Here is a 22747-nt window from a genome sequence, read left to right on the forward strand (position 1 = left end):
TGACATCAGCAGAGAACTGCTGCTCGCTGCATATTTTCTCTGGTTCAGAGCGTTCTCTGTAAACACTAGAGATGGTTGTGTGTGAAAATCCCTGAAACACTCAGACCAACAACCATGCCACGTTCAGAGTCACTGAGATCACCTTTCTTCCACATTCTGATGCTCACTCTGAACTTCAGCAGGTCGTCTTCACCATGTCTACATGCAGAAATGAACCAGCTGCTGACACCTGATTGGCTGCTTAGATTAACGAGCAGCTGAACAGGTGGAACTAATAAAGTGGTGACTGTATGTTTAGGATAAACTGTCAGTGTGAGTAATTACACTGCTCCAAAAATAAAGGAAACACTAAAATAACACATCCTAGATGGCGATGAATAAAATATTCCAGTTGAAAATTTTCATTCATTACATAGTGTAATACGTTGATCATAAAAATGATCAATGTAAATCAAAATGATTATTTCATGGTGGCCTGGACAGTCTGTGGTGCATCGTGGCGTTGGTGGATGGAACGAGACATGCTGTCCCAGATGTGCTCGGTTGAATTGAGGCCAGTCCATAGCATCAATGCCTTCATCATGCAGAAACCGCTGACACACTTCAGCCACATGAGGCCTACTGTCATGCATCAGAGGGAACCCAGGGCCCTCATACCACCCTCATGGAGTCTGTTTCTGACAGTCTGAGCAGAAACATGCATATCAGTTGCCTGCTGCAGGTCATGTTGCAGGGCTCTGGCAGTGTTCCTCCTGCTCCTCCTTGCACAAAGGAGGAGGTAGCGGTCCTGCTGCTGGGTTGTTGCCCTCCTACGGCCCCCTCCAGGTCTCCTGGTGTACTGGGCTGTCTCCTGCTTTCTCCTCCATGCTCTGGACCCTGTGCTGACAGACACAGCAAAGCTCTCATTGATGTGCCATCCTGGATGAGCTGCACTACCTGAGCAGCTTGTGTGGGTTGTAGACACCGCCTCATGCTACCTCTAGGGGTGAGAGCACTGACAAAATGCAAAAGTGATCAAACATCAGGCAGAAAGGATGAGAGCAGAGAAATGGTCTGTGGTCAGCACCTGCAGAACCTCTCCTTTATAGGGCTGTCTTGATAACTGCCTCTCATTTCCACCTGTTGTCTGTTCCATTTGCACAACAGCAGCTGAAACTGATTCACAATCAGTGTTGATGACAGAAGAGTGACTGACTTGGAGTTATTGTGTTGTTTAAGTGTTTATTTTTTTGAGCAGTGTACTTGTGTAACTTATACCTCCATATATGTGCGTCCTGTGTGATATGTGTAATGTGTTTATATTGAGCTTCATTTTTACACTGGACTGTAAATTGTTCTTATTGAACCTATGATCAGCTGCCATGTCTTTGCTTTGTGTGTTATATGTGTTGCCAGCTTTAATCATGAGTTTCAAAACCTAAATGGATACTAAACTATGCAGATAATTCTTACTTTGGCAGAGGTGTCTTTATACATATGGGTCAGATTACAGTGGATGGGATTGGTGTGATTTTTCAGAATCTGGGGAATGTTCCTTACCCTCACCTCAAAAACCCTGAAACATCTTTCCAAATCCCTCAGCAGTGATGTGCTTGCTGCTAGCTGTGTGAATGAACTACTGTCTGCCTCTCCGCCCTCCCAGCTGAAGTGGGCCAGTTGAACATCCCAGGGAAGCAGCACTAATAAATCATAGGTTTCAGAGCAGCATTTACTGCTATCTGCCGGGCTTTGATGTTCATTCAGCTCCAGTGTGCTGTAAGAAAGGCTGTGCGGAATGCAGATGTTTTCCTATTTAATGTGTATCTCCTTACTGTACGGTTCTTGTTGGAACCTGCTGAGTCGTCTCACTATTAACGCTATCAAACACAGACACCCCCCACCCCCACCCCGTCTCTGCTCTTTTATATTAATAGTGTGCATATTTTCCTAACTCTCGCTGCACCGTGCCAAGATTATGAATTCTTCCAGAAACACAAGGTGGATGATCGACATCATTACCTGGGTGTCCTGACAGTATAGCGCCTCCATTACTGTTGGGTTTTTGCTTGAGGAGTGTAGTGTGTAGGAGTAATGTGGTCCTACTCTCTACAACCAGAGCCACAAGCTATCTTTTATTTTCTGCTGCAGTGTGTAACAGTTGGGGTGAAACTACTGTCATTTCCTGTACCTAGCATTAGCCTATTTATTCACCTGTCACATCCAGTCCTTTTTCCTCGCTGGCCCTATTATGGTATGTCTTTCATGAGACATCATTTGTCTTTTTTTCTTCTGCAGTTGTTTTGCCTTTTGAGTACACAACATCCTCACTTCTTCTCAGTGTCCCTGTTATCACTGACCTTTGTGAGTATTTAGTTAGGCCTGAGACCACTTTCCAGTGATTACAACATAATCCTAATCACTAATGGTTCATCTTTCCTTATGCTCATTTTAATAAGGCTAATATTTTCATAGGATGTTTTCATTTACTTTAAATGAATCTGTCATCCAACCATCTACTCATCCAGCCATTTCTTCCACTTATTCAGGGTTGGGTTATGGGGCAGCAGCCTAAGCAGGGATGCCTAGATCTCCATTTTTCCACTCACATAGTCCAGCTCATCCAGTTTGATATCAAAGCCTTGCCAGGCCTGCTGAGAGCGCATCCTGTGCCCTCCCCAGGGGCATTCTAACCAGATGGATTTAGGACTGTAGTGGTCTTAGTGTAACAGGTGACAAATAGCAAGATCAATGTGTCTGGTCAAATGTATGCCAGCTGGATGGAGCACTTTGGCTCTCATGGTACATGTTACATGCTTAGGTACATGTACAAACCCCTGACTTAACCCCCCCCCACCCCCGTGCATGACTGTGATGGTCAGCATAGGAACTTGTCTAAAGAAATAACCTTGTGCATTAGTTTTATATGTAGTATGTAAACCTTCTTTCCTCCATTAAGTCCCCACATTGCAGCTACCGCAGTTAATTGCTGGTGTGCACCAAGATCCCCAAATTGTGTTTTCCTCCTTGTATCTTTGTACTAACCTGATGGGTTAAAGTTGCCAAGTTTATGATAGTCAATGATTGACAGGTTTTGCATCCAATCACCTGTTGAGTATAGTATAGTATCATTTTAGGTATCAGTGGGTTAAAAATTCTGCTTTCTCTACAAGCTTTCACCATTTTGTTGGCTGCCATGGAACTGTCCTGCCTTGCAGATTTTACATTAGTAAAGGAGTAGGGATGCAACAATCTGACTTGTTTTCTGCCCCTATCAGGCTAGCTATTTAGTTAACATTGGAGCTGATACCTAATATTGCTTGTTTTTGGTTGATGCTCTAGATAACTGTGAGTGAGAAGCTGCCTAATCCAGCAAAAGCGCTGCATAGCTAAGTGGAGAAATGACTTATCACTGTCAAACTCTTTGGGAGAGACACCGACAAACTGCTCAGCTGCAGAGACAGTGATGGCACCGTACCTAGTCTGTCTGCTGTTATAATTCTCTTAGCCCTCTGACAATTAAAAGTGCTTCCAGACATTCTCCACGTTTCCCCTGCACACAGTCATTAGCCAGAGCAGCTTGACCTTGAGAACTGAGCTGCACCCTCAAAGTTGCATAACATCACCCGAGCTACCACCAGACCACCAGCACTTTTGACAACCTGTATAAATAAATTCTTTCCATATGTCCATAACTGGGGCATACACAATAACTGAGACCTCTTTAGAAGGAAAGAAGAAAAACTTGCAGAGTTGTGTGTGTGTGTTGGGCTGCAGCTCCTCTGTCTGCTTGGTTTCAGCCATTTCTCAACACATTATACACTCTGCTATGTGAGAAGACGTCTGGTCTCAGTGAAAACCTAATGAAGTTGAGTTATTTCTTTATTCTGCTGGGGAACTTCTTGGAAGTCCACTGCGGATATCTAACATTCCTATTGTCGTGCTTGGGCGGTTCCCAGACCCATCAGTGGAAGCAGAGTGCTTATAGTGGAGGGTGGGGCCATTTGGCTGTACAGAGAGAGAAGCAAAAGATGCTAATGCTATACTAGTATCCATGTACTGAAGGTACCTATTGTCCTACAGTGAGATGGATAGGTGTTAGGGAGTGCCAGATTAGATCCTCTCCGTTCCTCTCCTCCCTTTTCACCAAAGCTTTCATTTCCTCCCCTAAAACCACATGGTCTCTGGAGAGAGATGCAAACTGAGACAGACTTTATATCCATTAACAATCAGTCCCACATCCAGAGGAATTCACAAAATGACAATCTGTCTCTATGTCTTTTCCTCTCTCTCTCCCTCTCACTCTAGCATTTTTGGCATGGACATCATGTGAAAACTATTGAACAATGTCGCCAAAACTTCTAGCGTAATACAATTTAAAAATCATTAGAGTATCTGGTGAAACACTTTAAGCCAGCTCTAGGTCATAGCTAACCAGTTAGTGGAGGAAAAACATGCATACATTAATTGAGTGGATGCTTTGAAATAAGTTGTATTGCCGGAGGCAGTGCCTTATGTTTCTATGCATTGTAGAGTTTAACTTACAGTTGTGGTTCAAATGGTATATAATTACCAATGAGCCGGTCTGGCCTTTCAGTAGCTGGCTTCAATACATTCATTGCCACTCAGCAAATAAAACAAAACAAAAATACAGACTTTACTGGAACACTGTTGGTCTTGACTAGTATTTCACTTTGGCACCACTTGTTGCCTGCAGTGTTGTGCACCAGACTCTGTGGTTGGGCAAGTCTGCTCTCGTCCTCTTCTCATGTGATCAAGGCACTGAGTTCGGAGTTGGTTTGAGGTTATTTAAGGTACTACTGGATGCAAACACAAATAGTACAGTAACATTTAGGCAGCAGAACCATTGGTTGTCCATCAAAAATAAAAAAAGGAAAAGAAAAGTTTGTGCACACCTCCGCTCTCCAAAATATCCAATTCTGCTTCTTTTCCTGCTATTGTGATGGAATTCTGTAAATGAATGTAGACATAATGTGATTTACCAGACAATACATAGTATTTTATTGCATCGAGGACATGCATGTGGAACAGTAGAGACATGTCCAGGCTCTCAGTATGTAACAGCGTCACTCATTTGGCACCTGCAAATGGATTTATAGGACAGTCAGTTCATGAAGTTAGACCATGACTGACAATGGTCAAATGGTGATGATGTATCTCCAAAGCTCTGTAGTATGAGGCAGTTTATACCCATAAAAATTGGGCCAATTAAGGACAACAGTCATGGCACCCAAGGATCATTCATACTTGTGAAAGTCAATGACCGGTCCATGTGGTCAAATGCCTCTGAAGAGCTAGAGAAGTACAACCCTTTCTTTGTTTTGAGCATGTAGTTGTAATGCTGATCTTGAATTCTACCTTGTTCTTCTTTGTGCAGTGACGTTGACTCACTAAGGTAGATGTTGATAATTCAGGCCTGAGCACAAGCCGCTGCAATCCAGTCACTGTATGAGGCAATGTTCTTCAACAAAATGCTGAGTAGGCAGAGTCATTGTTTCCCTGTGCTGCTGGAGGTGGTCTCACAGTTCAAAGCACTGTGTTATTTGTCTTTTTGTGAGTCAAACACATCTCAGTTAAAGTGCTTAACATATCATTTCCACTTCAAACATACAATCATGTAAAAGCGGCAGAATAGGGTCGACCCTGAAATGCATTGTTCCTGTCAGTTAGGTTCACAGTTGTCTTGCTTTACAAGTTGCTGTGCTGGATCAAAGATTACCAAAGCACATATGGAGGCTGAAATGGCAAACTTACCTTCTGACTTTAGACATCACTGTTCACCCTACAGCTGCACAGAAAGTGTACTTTATGTCGAACATTTTCTATGGACTGATCCACCATGCTGGCTCAGCACCCCAGTTTTTTGGGTGAAGTTTGTAAAGGTCATGCATGGAATAACCCCTACATCAGCTTATCCAGCCTTACATACAGTACAAGGTTCGTATTGAATTTGATTGAAACAGTGTAATTATATAAGTTAGCTTTACCTCACAATAGGTCTATTTTTATTTATTGATTCACATCTCTTGTCCTTTAGTTTGATGATTTCTTCATGGTTTGAGGCATATCATCTTTTCTTTACCTCTAATTTTAACCCAAAGAGAGCCACGCTGCTGTGTTAAGCCGATCAGTCCTAAGCCCCACCCTGCAGATTGTAGGGGTCCTCAAATAGTATGTACCTTGCAGATGACACCTTTTTCTACCCCGAATAAGCCCTAAATATCTCATTGGGTGGAGAGTTATGGAAAGCACACATAACATAAAGACTGGACAGATGATAGCATTAGCCAAAACACTTTGAATCTTGAATATGTTTTACATATTCAAGATTCAACGTGTATCTTGAATACGTAAAACATATTCAGCTAAAAAATTATCAGCACGCTCAGCATGCTTTTTGTTTTTTTTTGTAATGTTTGATCTGTTTCCTGTTGAGGATGGGCTATCAAACAGTATCTTCCCAAGAAAAGCTCTTAAGTTAATGTTGCAGTTTGTTTTACAACCTAATTAGAAAGAATAACTTCCAAGTCATGTCATATATGCAGCCTCTGTTCTGTCACAACGCAGCGGCTCAAGAAGTAACTCAAGCGGTGCAGAAGATCAAGTGTGAGATGCAAGTCCTTTATATGGTACATATGCAACAATACATGGATTATTCTGGCCGTTTGGCTTCCAATGCACTGGGGCCCCCCTTGGTTCTTGGTTGATAATTTGTGTCTTGGGCAAGTCCCTAATGCAGTGTTACAGAGAACCCTTGCTCTTGTGTTGTATTGTCACTGGCCTGTCAAAGCTTCCCTGAGAACAAAACATCCATCAGTCACATTTGTACACTTCAGGAAACAAGCTAAACAGACAGCAGATGGGCCAAACAATACGGGGCTCATTCCAAGCAAGAACTTGGCCTTGCAGTTCCTCAAGTAAGCAGTCCCACCCTGATGCCGGAGATCCTATTTTGGTAAATACGAGGCGGAATGTTAAAACCTCTTAACAGTCTTAACAAGCTGACTTAATGTCAACAGTAACAGTGATGATGAGGATAAAGAAGTTGATAGAGGCACTCTAGGACCTGAGTTCAGGCTAAGCCAGGTATGTCAAGGATCTTTGTTGTACTGCGGTTGTACTGCGGTGAGATTACTTAACAATGCCAGTAGGCATGATCACATTAATGTTTGGAGTGGCAGGGTTCCTACGCAGTATGGAAACGCATGGAATTTGATTTGAGTGTTTTCCAGGTCTGGAAAACGGATGGAAAAGGGAAATTAGGGTATGGAAAAATATTTGCATTTCCAGACATTTGCCGCTACATTATAAAATGCAGCTCAACTTTCAGAAATATAGACCAACGGAATTCGTTACATTTTGCCAAGGACATGTGCTGCAATGCCTGCGGAGGGAGAGAAACATGGTGTTCTGTGTTCTGAAACTGTCAATTAGTAAAGTAAAGCAGCGAGTCAAGAGGAACTAGTAGAGATGAGCGTTATGCAGATGAGGAGCGTCGTTCACATGCCGCAGTCAAAAAAATACTTTTTTGAAAGAGCTCATCAACATGTTACACAATTTATCATTTCGAGTAATCATAGACGTCGATCCAATTTCTCTTCGTTTACGGTAATATAATTAGTCTTAGTTCGTCTGTGCCAGCGGACTTTTGTGTCGTGTGTGTCTGTGTCTGTGTCTGTGTCTGCGTGTATTGGGGCAAACTCGGCTGTGTGAAATACAGAGACCAGAGAAGTGTAAACCCAGGGACCGTAGAGACGGGGTTTCGCAAACGCTGCTCTAGGTGACATTAATTTGATGTTAGATTCAACTTAACAAAGAACAGTTGGGAGGAAGCTATTGTTTACTCAAAGTTAGAGTAGACAATATTAGTTGGCTAACGACAAGTTGTTGCCATATCTGCAGTGGACATAAGGAGATTCCAGAATCAGAAAATAAGCCTTTACTTCTGTAGGTAAAACAGGTGTTTAACAACCTGTTAAAATCCACCAGAATGCAGGAAATGGCATTTAATAAATTAAAATTTCCTGGAGGAGGGCCCCCAGACCACCCATGATATTATGTAAATATATTATTTATAATAATTACTTTTTTAATGCTTCTGAGTGGACTGCTACGCCACGTATGTTAGATCAACATATGGATGTACATTAGTTCCATGAGAGTTAATGTCACTCAACAATGGGGGAATGTAAGTTTACCCATTTCTCACATTAGTGAATGTTCTATACCCATAAATTCTTTCCAGCATCTCTTGGCATGGTTATATTTGCGCTAGAGTGGAACTCATACAGAGCCACACAATAGTAAATACAAGAATGCTATAAGTAAGCTTGTGTGTGCACTTGCACAACATGTGCGATTCACATCTTTACATATCTGTGTTTTAGTGTGTCTTAAAGTCAACTTTTCTGTGTGATGTGGGTGTGTCAGGGTGGGATCATGTATTTTGAGTAATGTATATATAAGTGATGACAAAAGACAGGGCACTGATACAAGTTTTAGACCCAGATAAACATGATATGCATTTTAGTGATATGCCACAATATGAGCACGTGTCTTTGAGTATGGAAAAAGTCTGGAATTTTACATTTGAAAATGTGTAGGATCCCTGGAGTGGATATGTGATACAGAAACTGATGTTTTATTATATAAAGTTTGTGGAGTGTTGAAGTTTTTAGCAAAAATATTACTGTTAGCTCTAAAGAAGAATGAAGAGCAAGTTTAAGGTCCTATGGGAGACTCCAACCATGCCCATATTGGCAGTATCTGAGTCTAACTAAACTCAATCCATACTCTGGGGAAGAGGTGGAAGGAAGGTTGTACCATCCTGTCACTCAAAGTGGTCATGCTCTTAATTATGTGAAATTAAAACATGCCTTAAAACAAATGTTATAATTCTTGGGGGAAATAGAGCTTTACATGCCAAAGATATTTAACTAAAACTGTTTTTTGTACTTTGATTATAAAAAGCCTGCAGCTCAGCCAAAAAGTTAATTTTTTCTCATGTGACTTCTGATTCCATTAGAGCCAATCATGGCTTCCTAGTTATGTAGAGGAGTGCACATATTTTTGTTTCTTCTCTTCTTGTCACTGTGAGAAGTGAAATATTACAATTGTGAGGTTCAATTTGGCTGTACCTTTCTGTCCCAACTGTCCTTCACACAGATGCATTTAGGAAGTGTCTATATTTTTTTTGGACTTTTGACTAATCCCTGCTGCTGGCTTGTGTTAGGTTTTACTCAGTTTGTCAGATAAAGATGCAGAGCAGGAGTCGGAGTGAGGCAAAACAAGTCCTTTAAATCCAAAAACAGGTCGGCACACGTGAAGACATTCAGCCAGGAAAAGGTACAGAAGGCTTAGGCAAAACAGTGGTCAAAAGACAAGCAAAATTTAAAAACCAGCAACACAAGGAGCTATGATAACCAGGAGGAGTAAGCTATGCTGAAGTAAAAACACTACAAGGATCATAGACAGGTTTTCACAGAGCTAAATGCTAAATTCTAAGTGGCTACAACTCTCAGTACAGGACACAAGACGATCTGACGGGAAGTGAAGGGAACGTCATATACAGAGGGAAGGGTAAGACAACGAAACACAGGTTAGACACATTGGGGGGCAGGTAATCACCACACATGAGGAAGGGGAAAACAAGACACCTGAAATGACAGGGAGGTTGGTGAGTTTAAAATAAAACAGGAAATGAACAAACTACAAAATAAGATGAGAAACCTGACAGGGTGTGTATTGGCTTCAGCTTACCACACCTCTTTCTGTTAACCTATACAGTTGTCTCAGTGTCATGGCTATTGTGATCCTCGAACAGTTTGGTGTTTTTATGTTTTAACAGTTTAGCTTTTAGTGCTTGCATAAGTTTTTGGAATGAAGCAGAGAAGACAGAGAACTGGTGTTTTTGATGTAAAACTAGACTGGAAAATCAAGGCCCAGACAGATTGGAACAGACAGGTAGTGTAGAAACATGGTCAAGACCTGCTCCAAGTCTACATGCCTTATCTCAGACTTATCTTAGGTGTGCTGTCAGACAACATGTTTTTTATTTATGTAATATATTCTTACTGTGACACAATGTAAGCCGGATATAATGAGTTTACATATTTGGGTTAAGTAGTTTAGATTGATCTGTCATTTCCAAGTATCACAGACAATTCTTCACCGATAGGAAACTCTAAATAAATATTGGTTCTGTGTTTGACTCATCACTTTGCAAAATAAATGACTGTAGCTTATGTGTGTTTACACACAAGCTGCTGCGTTTTATCTGTACACCCATTGCTTTCCCTAATGGCTACTTCATCAACAGCACAAAGCTCAAGATTGTTCCACAAAGTCGTACCTAATGAGAACCGTCTCAGAGATGTGCCTGTGATTGGTCTGCTTGGTAGCATAGCATATTTCACCTGCTAAAACATGTGTACATCAAAGTGTATTTGTAGCTAAATATAGATCTCCCTGCTGACATCTGAGAATATTTGAAAGGTTTAATACCATTTTGTTCCAACTCAAACTTGATCCACTCAGCTTCAGTCATCAATGTGTAGATTAAAAATTGTAGGCGTAATAGTATGCATGCATTAGATGTTGTTGGAGGTTCTCCATAGGTTAAGTTTGCATGGTGATAGTGATCTGTGGTTGCTTGAGCAGGGCACAAAACAGTCCTTCTGTTAAGCATGGTGGTGGTGGTATCATGGTTTGGGTCTGTGTTATATGTCATGTATCTGGGCCAGTACGCCATGAATTCTGAATTAAATTCAAAAGTTTCAGGACGTCTGCATATAAGTTAATTCTATAGAAATGATGTGGAAGGACCTGAAGCAAGCAGTTCATGAGGGGGAACCCACCAGTTGAGCAAAGGAATGTGCTAGAATTCCTTGTGACTATTTAACTGACCAGCAGTTACTGAAAACATTTAGTTGCCATTAATGCTTCACAAGGGGTCAGACAAGTTTGCATGTTTTTGCCATACATATTTATGTAAAAAAAACATTATTTTCCCGAATAAATAAATGACTGTTTTGTTTCTGTCTCAACACCAGCTTCTGAAGCAAAGGGGTCTTTCTCATTTACCACAGGAGAATGTATATGCTTTGTTTGTCACATGACTATATCTCTGGCCTAAAGTCTGTCTTTTTTGCCTGTCTGTCTGTTTTGTGGTAGGGAAGAAGAAGGAGAAGAGGTCAAAAGTGGCCGAGGAGGGTCGTGGGAAGAGAAATGCCATTCGGCTACATGAGACGTACACTGTGGAGACGGTGGTGGTGGCAGACTCAGACATGGTGCAGTACCACGGTGCAGAGGCAGCACAGAGGTTCCTGCTCACGGTCATGAACATGGTAAAGAATCAAGGCCATGATGCTTCCTCTCTTTTTCTTTGTCTTCCGTAGCGGTGCAGTGTGTATTTAATGTTCTGTTTTGTGTAGGTCTACAACATGTTTCACCACCAGAGTCTAGGAATCAGGATCAACATTCGAGTCACCAAGCTGGTGTTGCTTCACAGTCGCCCAGTAAGCCTGACTTTTCACCTTTCTCTGACCCCCTCCAAAGTCTACGTCAGCTCTGATAGCTTGAGTATCAGCAGCATCTGGTCCCACCTGGTGTGTGTGTGTGTGTGTGTGTGTGTGGAAAAGGTCATTGACCTCTGGAAAGAGCAGCTTTTCCCCCTGCCCATATAAAATGAACACTCCTTGTAATTTGCATGTAAAACCCTGCCAAATTAGAGCCTTTGTTTTGATATTATCCACACTAAACTCTGTAAATAGTAATCATGTGAGGTTTACTGACTGTATGTGTTCTATAGGAAAAGCTAAAGGTGGGCCATCATGGAGAAAGGTCTCTGGAGAGTTTCTGTCACTGGCAGTATCAAGAGTTTGGAGGGCCTCGGTATCTCGGTACCAACCACGTTCCCGGTGGAAGAGATGACATTCCACCGGTGGATACTGCAGTGCTGGTCACCAGGTATGCACTCAGCGCTGACTGATGAATGATAAATGTGTTATATATGTTGTAATGTGTGATATGAGTTATTTTCCTATCAGCTAAATACCACTGACGTAAACAGTTGGTAAACTAACACAGGAATAGTTATAAACAGTGTGGATATATATCAGAAAATGAGGCTCCCACCTCTCCCACAGGAAGACTGTACAAAAGGGGAGAGGTGGATAGATCGCCATCATTTTATAGGGGGCACCACAGAAGAAGAAATCTCTTGAGTTCAAGAGTTCCCTGTAGCTGTAGCCATGATGCAATTTCCGTACGTACAGGTGCAGGACATTATATTGTGGAGTGGAAAACAAAGTTCACCAGGTGCAAACTAACCAGGCAGTTTGACACAAGGAAGAGATCATTGCAGAGGGTGCTCTTAGATTACTCACCATAGACTGTGCATAAAGACAACGTGGCTCCAGCCCTGCCTATTGTACAAAAATATTGAGGGCAACATTTTATTTTATTTTATTTTATTTTATTTTATTTTATTTTATTTTATTTTATTTTATTTTATTTTATTTTATTTTATTTTATTTATATGGTATGTGTCCACTAACAGATCAGGGAAACTGGGGGCAATCAAAATTCCTCATTGACAGGGAGCTGTCATGTCATCAATCTTTATATACTCAGTTTAAATATGTGCCACAAGGTGGGCAGAGTCTGTCCCCTGGCCCCTAAACTTAACTGGATTCTTCTCCCGACTTTGGTCCCGTGCTGTAATCTCTCCTTCCTCAGTCTGTCATCAAGGCTGATTTGTTCTCCATCGTCATGCTTGAGCTGCAACAAGGCGGCGTCCGGTGCAACATGACACATTTCTAATTTAGGATTATTACCTGCTTTAAGTCCAGGAAAGAGGGAGCGAGAGGTGAAAGGAATCCTTTTGTTTAAATGAGTACTCATGTCTGCTGTCAGATTCCATCCTCCTTCCTCTACCTACAAGGAGAGAGTATACACTGGCCTTTTGTTCTTGAAGTAGTTTATTCTAAACCTGATCTCCCACTCACCTCCGCCTCCTCTGTCAAAAGGCTTCCATGTGAGGACAGGATCAGTCAGAAGCAATAACGGAGGGGAGTTGGCAATAGCGAGGCGGCATGCAGACAAATTAACATGTTTCATGGAGCTCTCAGGTTTCTCCCAGAGACTGATATGGATGACACACCGTAACAGACCATAACTGTTAGGAGGAGATAAGTCGTAATTACATACTTACCTCAGGGTGATTTCATGCCACTCACATAGAGGAATATGCAAAGATATCAGGCTTGTACTACGACAATAATATTCAATCGAAAGCACTTCTACACATCTCAATTTAGACAATTTTGCTAAATAAAGCACTGACAAGATTCTGTAAAAATGAAATCGTTTAAACAAATACGATACGTGGAAGTGTGTGTATGTTCATTATTAATGGCTTTGTATATATACATATATATATATATATATATATATATATATATATATATATATATATATATATATATATATATATATATATATATATATATATATATATATATATATATATATATAAAAATTATGAAACAAAAAAAAATCAAAGATTGGTAACACCTGGAGCACATGTTGTTTATACTGATTGTTGAGTCCATAAACAATCAATTATTTTGTGATTTCTGTCTTTATTACGGTAAAATAAGAACAAGTTCTTTTTCATTGGACGCAGGTTTCCATAGAGATGCAGGACTATATATTACAGTGAAAGATCAGACAGTGGCATGAGTAGAAAAATAAAAAATGAACAATGTTTGTATCCCCAAACCAAAATGCATCTTTGAGTCTGTCTGACAGACCAGATGTAGTTGCTGCATCTGCCGGTAGTCATTATCAGGCTTCTACATCTGAGGCAGACTGGGTGGAATAACGGTGATGACAGGGTCAACTGTGACTCACTGACCCTGCGAGCACAGCAGTTACTGGAGTAAATGATAAATGTGGTGCAGAGTGAGAGGCATCAGATGAGTGTGTACTTCAAGATGACAACACATTTCACTCTGGTGTGTTTATGTGAGAGGTCATTCCCAGCACGAAATGTAATGTGTAAAAAAATGCTCCCTGTTCGGAACTAGAATATGCAGTTCATGCTGCACACGATGTTAGTGCATGGCATCTACACACCTCTAGAGGGTTAGAGTTACAGTTAGCACTCAGAGCTCTCAGACCGCTGATGGCTGGCCAATATATGATGTCTTCTTCAGTGTTTGTTGAACATGATAATGAACAATAGGAAACATGGCACCAACACGCCTGTAGAGGGCACTCAAACCACAAACGGTTAGTTTATTACTATTTTTTTGCATGTGCAGCCCAAAACTGAAGCGTTTCTGCTAATTTGAATGCAGTTTGTTTGAAAAACTGTTGTAATTATTGTATTTTTTGTATTCTTTTGTATATTATTGTGTATTATGTAGAACATTCATTCATTCATTCATTCATCAACTTTTCCCTTTAATAGTTAATCAGAGATTTATTAGTACTGAACAATGCATAAGTTCAAGTTATATTTTTCAAAGGCGTTCCTCACAAAATAACAAATAACAATAACAAATATTTGTATTGTAATGGGCAATATTTGGGACTTTGTTTGTTCCATTGTCTGACCTCTTTGTGTGAGCTGCCTGCAGTGTTTGTGTGTGTCATCCTCGACAGTGATCCCTTTATGTCCTGTTTTTAGTCTTTCTTTGTCTCTGCCTGAGAAGGTCCTGAGACCTTAAGGTTTGCTCCTTGGCCATGTCACAGCTTGTATTATTGACTTTTGCTATCAAGCTACAAGGCACAAATTCCTCAAGATGTATACCTCTTGCTCTTGCTTTTTTTTTCTGTGGATGATTGTTAGAGCACACTGCAGATCTAAAGCGAACCTCAGATATTAAGATTACCTTTTGCACAAGTGGCACCAGAATGGTCGTTGTGCTACTGCTTAGGACAACACGGAGCAGAGACTTAAGATTAAGAAAGATTACGAAACCTTTATTAGTCCCACAATGGGGAAAGATACAGACAGCAAAGGATAAGTTAAGAAAAGATATATACATAATAAAATAAACTACCAATAAAATATAGAATAGAATAGAATAAAAAAAACAGTATACATGTTAACAGTTATAGACTCCAAGGGCATAAAACATTATGTATGTTTTCATACTTAGCAGATTCACGTCAGCTGAGGTAGCTGATCAGCTCTAGTTTTGTCTTTGAACAGGGTCATTGTACTTGAGGCCACCTCTGAAGGAGATTAATCAGGAAATTGGATACAATGTAATTGGACAAAAAAGTGATTTTTAGGCAGAAACCTTGAGAATTTTGTTTGCAGACGATCTTCTACTATACTTTACCATTTGTTGCTCATGTCAATATCACTAAAAACATAAATCTGCATATCAGCAGGTCCTGGTAAAGTCTGGTTCCCAGATGCCAGCATGCAGCTGTTCACACCTAACTGAGCACTACCACATGTCAGTGGGAACCTCTCTTCCTCAGCTGTTGTCACTGTAGTGCTAGAGCACTCAGCACTGCCAAGGGCTGTAAAAACCTGCAGCTTTTCAATGGTGAAAAAAAAAAGTTTTCCACACCTGGCATTTGCAGATCATAGGCTAACAGGGTGAATTGGAGTGTTTTACTCTTTACTTTAAAAAGATGCGTTAACATTGTGTTAGCAGGAAGTGGAGTTGAATGGACAGTTCTTGTATTGTACGATGGTCCAATTCACTGGCTGTTCGTAAACCATACACAGTGGTGCAACAAGGCTGTTGCACTATTTGAAGACCCCTTCATTTTTCCTTCCTTCCACTGAAGGCCCAAAATATCCCAGGATTCATTGCATGTCAATTTTCCAATAAAATACTATTGGAACTTTTAAACTGTTTGTGTCCCACCTGAGGGGCTACGTCCTTCAAAAGGACACCTTTTGTAGACGGATTAAGTGCGACAGGGTTGTCCCATTTAGATCCTTCAAATGCAGCGTCCTTCTGCCTGATAATGACGGATGCATCAGGTGGATCTGTCCTGGCCCAGATATCCAAAAAATCATTGTATGTTGGCAACAAATGGATTCTTTTACGGGCAGACTCCGCAAACTTGAGCTGTAATGGTGGAAGAGTAAACCTTTGAAGGTAAACATCAGCTGGCTGCTGCTAGCTGTGCATCTCAGTAAGGAGGATGTTTCACAGACTATTTGTCATTTGCCATGACCTACAAACATCTATTTTGTGGTCCTTAGAAGACAGGCCTCTGTAGATTTTTTTGTGGGAGAATGTGAGTAACCTTTTTAAAGTTTGAATCAACTGCAGTGTGATAGGTGACAGAAGCAGTGCGATGTGATAACCAGGAACTCTCATTTAGCTCAAGATGCAGTCACTGAACTGGGAATACACCAAATTGTCTTAAATACTCTACTAGATTGTCACATGTTGTTGGTCTAAACAAACACACACACACACACGCTTGTCAATGTCGTCTCACTCAGGTAGCAAATTAGCCTTGGAGATAAAGAGCCTTACTACAATCGGAGATTGACCAAAGCGCTTTACGCATAAAAACAAAATTAAAAACAAAGTGCAAAATTAAAACAATAATAAAGAAATCAATAAAAAAACATTAACAACAGATAAAAGAATACAAATAAACATAAAAAAGGATAAGTGTCACTGTGATGTGTTAAAAGCCATCCTGAATAGGTGAGTTTTAAGTTTGGCCTTAAACAGTGGCAGGTCCCTGGGAAGGCTATTCCAGAGTTTAGGACCACTGCAAAAGAGCGATCCCCTCACTGTATCTGGACCGAGGGACCTGTAAAACATATCCTTGTCAACAGCTAACCCATTACAACAACTGAAGAAACACACATCAAGAATGATAAAAGCTGAAAAAATGAGTCCGTAAGCTGTAACCCAAACTTAATGGGAGTGTAAGAGTTAAGAGTTCTTCTCTTGTTAGCTGTCATATTTCAATTTATCACACCACAAATGGTTGAGTTTAAAACAAAACGGCCCTTTTTTAGTTTATTATGGGTGGATTCTACTTATTCAAATAAATCAGTGCAGTAAAGTGTCTTTTTTCACTTTCAGGACAGATTTCTGTGTCCACAAAGATGAACCCTGTGATACTGTGGGTGAGTAACATTTTGTGTCTTGTCCCTCGCTCTCTCTCTCAAACACACGCACACACACAGACACACACACACACACACTTTAATTTTATAGAACGTCTTACCACAGCCTCTTCATAAAAAGAGGTGTAGTCAGGGTTAGGGCTCTAATATTTTCATGTCAATGTATTTAATCTGGACTCTCAGACTACAAGCTGACCTAGAGATGGTGCACTGACAGTATTTATGGAAAAGGATAGACATTTTTCTTTTGAGGGAAATAAAGAGCTTTACCATGTGTAGCTGGAAAGTTTTATTACAGATAAGTCTCTGTGTACTGCACCGGCAATGTACGGACGGCTGATCATCAAAGGCTGAATAAGACGATCAGTTCTGCAGCCAGGAGCACAGTGCACCTGGGTGTAATGTTACATCCGACTTAGAACCAAAAGTTCAGACCAGCATAAGGTTCTGCACCGCTTAGACTTAAGCCCTGTATGTGTTGCACTTAGGTGTAACTTTTTTGCCTTGTATGAAGCAGGAAGCCTGGCCACACATTGTTTCACAGAGAGAATATTTGCAGAGTAAGCGGGTATGGCTGTAAAGTCAGGCTAGTGACAGTGATGGGAACATTCACCTTAAAGAGAAATGCTATACTAACTGCAGTGCTGTCGCTGCCCTGCTGTTATATAGAAGTGTGTTGCTTGTGTGTTAATACTATCACATCACCATAATAATTGGTTCATCCATCTTTATTTACTGTCTATTTCTTTTCACCATATGCTCATATCAAACTCTATCTACCAACCTGGTGTTTTGCATTATGGCATTGCAGTGCAGTGGTTCATAGTGTTTGTTGGATTACTGTAGGTTTGTTTGCTTGGGATTGCCAATACAGTTGGGCCTATTAAAGTCAATGAAGGGATTGCAGTAATTTGAAGCTTGGCCTGGGTTGAGGTTTGACTGAGACTAAAGAACAAGACAGGACGTGCTGACATTTTGGAGGTTTATTTGAACCCACCATATTTTCCACACCCATAACATAAGATTTTTAACAGCATAAACTTAACAACACGGGTGGATGTGAACCCTAGGTCTCTCTTTCCTCTTTTGTAGGATGATGTTTTTGGAGCAGCCCAGTACCTGTGCTACCTATGTGTAGTGTTAAATGACACAGTGAACGAATAATAGTGAATAAACATCTGAGCACCTTTTTATGGTGAAACCTTGTCACATGAAAAAACACCTTTGAACAGCCTCCAGTAAATCTGCTGGATTTCTTATGAGGAGGAATTTCCCTTTTGAATAATAAGGAAGTGGGTTGAACATTTTCACAGTCAGCCAGCTATCTGAAGTTTAAAATTATTAGAGGCCCCAATCTTTCATCTGTTTTATGAGGAGAATCTCCCTCTGTGTGTGTGACTGTCTGTCTCAGTTCCATTCCCTTGTAAAGTTTCCTCACAGTTTTAATCAGCTTTAAATCAGACAAGTATTTACTGCAAATAATGATTTTAGATGCCTTTTTCATTTAAGCCTTTTCAGTTTTTATCTCCTTGTTGTAACCAGAAACATACCAGTCAGAGTTCAGTGCACGGCCCCAATAAAGCCAACCTTCGCAGTAGAAAACTGTGTGTGTGTTTGCACTGCTTCTAACTGACTTCCTGTAAAGGGGAATGCCCCATGTGTTTTATGAGTTTACACATTTTAAACAGTAGCATCCATGGCTGAGCTTTAATGTAGCATTTCTCTATTCAATGTTCGAAAAAGTGCATAAAAGTCACAAATGAAGAAATGACATCTTAGCAATCAGAGGGCATAAATTACCCATTATAAAATACACATTTCCCACCAATAGAGTAATAGCAAAAATGGACCTCCTCCCACTTTCTCTAGTCTTAATTCAACTAAGCACATGCTATTTCATTGTTCCCTACATCTTGATGTAAACGAGTAAGCAGTGAAAAATATGACTCCATCGACCAACACTGTTTGTTTGTGCCAGCCTATAAAAATGTTTATTTCTGCTGTAAAGCTGGACATTTATGGGGATTGACTCACATTTGGAGCCACCTCTGCATGGGCTTCATTTCTCAGTTTGTTGGATGCACCATTAAGAAACGTAGGACAAACACAATTTAATGATTTGAAGAATAATTTTAATATTTAACACATTGAAGGTTAAATTCCATATTTTACATCGTAAGCCTTCAGTGCGCATGTCAAAGGCATACCTTGATTTAAAACACATGTAAAAAGCACACACAAGAACTAGCTTCCCCCTTTCTTGGACAATTAACCATGACTCTGTTTGTATGTGCGTGTTTGTTTGATCACACAGATTGGGATTTTAGATAACGCTCTGACCGAGTCATCTATCATCTTCCTCTGTAAGCCAGTGATGAGGACTGTTGCCTGGCTGTTGTTATTGATGTGAGTGTGACATCTGAAGGCTAACATGATGGTGTCCTTCTGCTGCTGACCGCTTATCATGTAGATAATACCAAGTACCCCCCATGATTCAATATCGTGTAGATCCACCTTTAGCAGTGATAACTTGTGAGTTTATTTCTATTCTTTATCATGGTCTTGTTACATGACCTAAAAGCTGTTAGATGTCCTCACATTTGTCTCCAGAACACTCACTCACATACAGAGGAGTTCATGGTCCACTCAATGACTGCAAGGTGTCCAGATCCTGTAGCTGTAAAACAAGTCCAGATCATCAGTCCTCCTCCACCGTGCTTGACAGTGTGTATGAGGTGTTTCATGCTGTGTTTGCTTTTCAGCAGACATGCTGGTGATCATTAGGACCAAACAACTCCACTGTGGTCTCATGTGTCCATAGGACATTGTTCCACAAGTATTGTTCTTTGTTCAGATGCAGGTTAGTGAACCTCAGTCCTGCTTCCATGTGCTTTTTAGACAGAAGAGTCTTTCTCCTGGTAACAAACAAACACACTGTACTTGTTCAGTCTTCTTCTAGTTGTGCTGTCACATTAACACTGAGCATGCTCAGTGAGTTCTGTAGACTGACATGTAGCTCTTGGGTTTTTATGTATTTCTCTGATCATTGCACGAACTGATCTTGGGGTGAATTTGCTAAATTCATTAAGGCACGGTAAAAAACAAGTTGTTGTATGTCCAAAGTTGTATTGGCCTGACAATAAGATTTTGTGTAATATTTCTAAACAAAGAAACATCAAATTATAAGACTAAGACTAAGACAACTTTTGAAAGTGACCATATATGGTTTAAACAACTATACAAATATAGGGGATCCTAGGGGTAGATGAAACTGAGTGGACAGCTTGCCTCCATATCTTAGCCTTACCCTACATAGCACCACTTCCCACACATTATCACATATTATCAGCGTGCACATAGCGATGAGGTAATGGAAGTAGAAACAGACAGAGGCAGTGCTGTGAGGCATCGTGGCAGCTCCTGGCCATGCCTGGCCCTGCACAGCTCTGCTCTACCATAATACTCTCAATCTGCTAATCTTCCTGCACAATGAGAACACTCCTGCTCTTTGTGAAAGCAGACCCAAAGTGTGTGTGACCCACTTTGAACCTCACTATAATCGCAGCTCTCATTAAAAAAAAAAAAAAAAAACTCCCCTGCCACCCATGTTTTCCCCTCCTCGTTGCCTCAAGCTTTTTCATGTCAAAGACCCTTGGATACACACTCACGAACACACACACACGCAAAATGAGGCCATGGAATAACATTTGATAAGACGCCACCAGGTCCCACAAGGTTTTATTTGTTTTATTCAACCCAACAAATCTGTACATGTACAGTATACAGTGGGATCAGAAGATGAGGCATTTTGGAGCATGTAATTATTCTTACACATATCTATAATTTAGTTGTAACAATGAGTCAGGGGAGCTCATGTTTCTAAGAGCCTTTATCCAGCATTAAGGTGGGATCACCAATCCCCAAGAAGAAGGTTAAATGAGGTTGGTTTTTCCAGGCTCATTGTATGAATATTGTGCATGTAAAATGTGTTGTTTGAGATGGCAATCGTCGCCATAGCATTTGCCAGGGAGATTTCTTCCTCCGACCCCACCATTTAACAGACCCATGCTCAAAAGTGTCACATACTATATGAAGCATCAGGTAGCTTCTGTTGTCATCACTTTTGAACAGAAATGATAGTCCAGTATTTCAATTCCAATGATTTAGCAGCAGGATTAGATAGTAAAAGAACACATCACTCAATCTTTTTTCAAGTTGCAGATTATATTGTTAAGTAAGTATTGTAACTGTGGTAGCTGAGACCCAAACATTTTTTTTTAACCTAACCAAGTAGATGTTGCAGGAAAAAATAAGACAAGAAATTGTAATGACACCTGACACAAACTGAACCCAGCCCTTCTGATCGACAGTGTTGCAGGAGTGTTCCTGTACTTTGTAGTGGCTGCTGGTGTTAATGACTTTGCAATCATACGTGGGATTGGTACCATTAGTCCATAATTGGTACCACTGTTGGACAAAATTCACTTGTTGCCTAATAGTATATCCCATCCACTGACAGGTGCCATGGTAACCAGATAACTTGTGTTTTTATCTTCACCTGTGCACAAAGCTACACAATATTACCAAAAGTATTCGCTCACCTGCCTTGAGTGACATATGAACTTAAGTGCCATCTCATTCCTAACCCATAAGGTTCAATATGATGTCGGTCCACCTTTTGCAGCTATTACAGCTTCAACTCTTCTGGGAAGGCTGTCCACAAGGTTGAGTTGTGTGTTTATAGGAATTTTTGACCATTCTTCCAAAAGCGCATTGGTGAGGTCACACACTGATGTTGGTCGAGAAGGCCTGGCTTTCAGTCTCCGCTCCAATTCATCCCAATCGGGTTCAGGTCAGGACTCTGTGCAGGCCACAGTTCATCCACACCAGACTCTGTCATCCATGTCTTTATGGACCTTGCTTGTCATGTTGGAAGAGGAAGGGACACGCTCCAAACTCTTCCTACAAGGTTGGGAGCATGGAATTGTCCAAACTGCTTTGGTATCATGAAGCATTCAAAGTTCCTTTTACTGGAACTAAGGGGCCAAGCCCAACTCCTGAAAAACAACCCACACCTAAATTCCTCTTCCACCAAATTTCAGTCGGCACAATGCAGTCTGAAATGTATCGTTCCCCTGGCAACCTCCAAACCCAGACTCGTCCATCAGATTGCCAGATGGAAAAGTGTGATTCATCACTCCAGAGAACGCATCTCCACTGCTCTACAGTCCAGTGGCGGCGTGCTTTACACCACTGCATCCGACGCTTTGCTTTGCACTTTGATGTGTGGCTTGGATGCAGCTGCTCGGCAATGGAAACCCATTCCATGAAGCTCTCTGCGTACTGTACTTGGGCTAATCTGAAGATCACATGAAGTTTGGAGCTCTGTAGCAAATGACTGTGAAGAAAGTCGGCGACCTCTTTGCACTTCAGCATCCTCTGATCCCTCTCCATCAGTTTACGTGGCCTACCACTTCATGGCTGAGTTGCTGTTGTTCCCAAACTCTTCCATTTCATTATGATAGAGCTGACAGTTGACTGTGGAATATTTAGGAGTAAGGAAATTTCATGACTGAATTTGTTGCACAGGTGGCATCCTATGACAGTCCAACGCTGGAATTC

General features: G+C 40.9%; 1 protein-coding gene across 1 annotated transcript in view; it reads left to right on the forward strand.

The window, feature by feature from the left end:
- The window catches only part of adamts17 (ADAM metallopeptidase with thrombospondin type 1 motif, 17), a 73603-nt gene that overhangs the window by 11648 nt on the left and 39208 nt on the right, over nt 1-22747 (forward strand). Inside the window, exons 4-7 of the mRNA XM_028402769.1 lie at nt 11170-11342; nt 11430-11513; nt 11807-11964; nt 17082-17125. Coding sequence (XP_028258570.1) covers nt 11170-11342; nt 11430-11513; nt 11807-11964; nt 17082-17125 — 459 coding nt within the window. The remainder of the gene's footprint in view (nt 1-11169; nt 11343-11429; nt 11514-11806; nt 11965-17081; nt 17126-22747) is intronic.

This window comes from Parambassis ranga, chromosome 3 (assembly GCF_900634625.1).
Source record: "Parambassis ranga chromosome 3, fParRan2.1, whole genome shotgun sequence".
NCBI lineage: Eukaryota > Metazoa > Chordata > Actinopteri > Ambassidae > Parambassis > Parambassis ranga.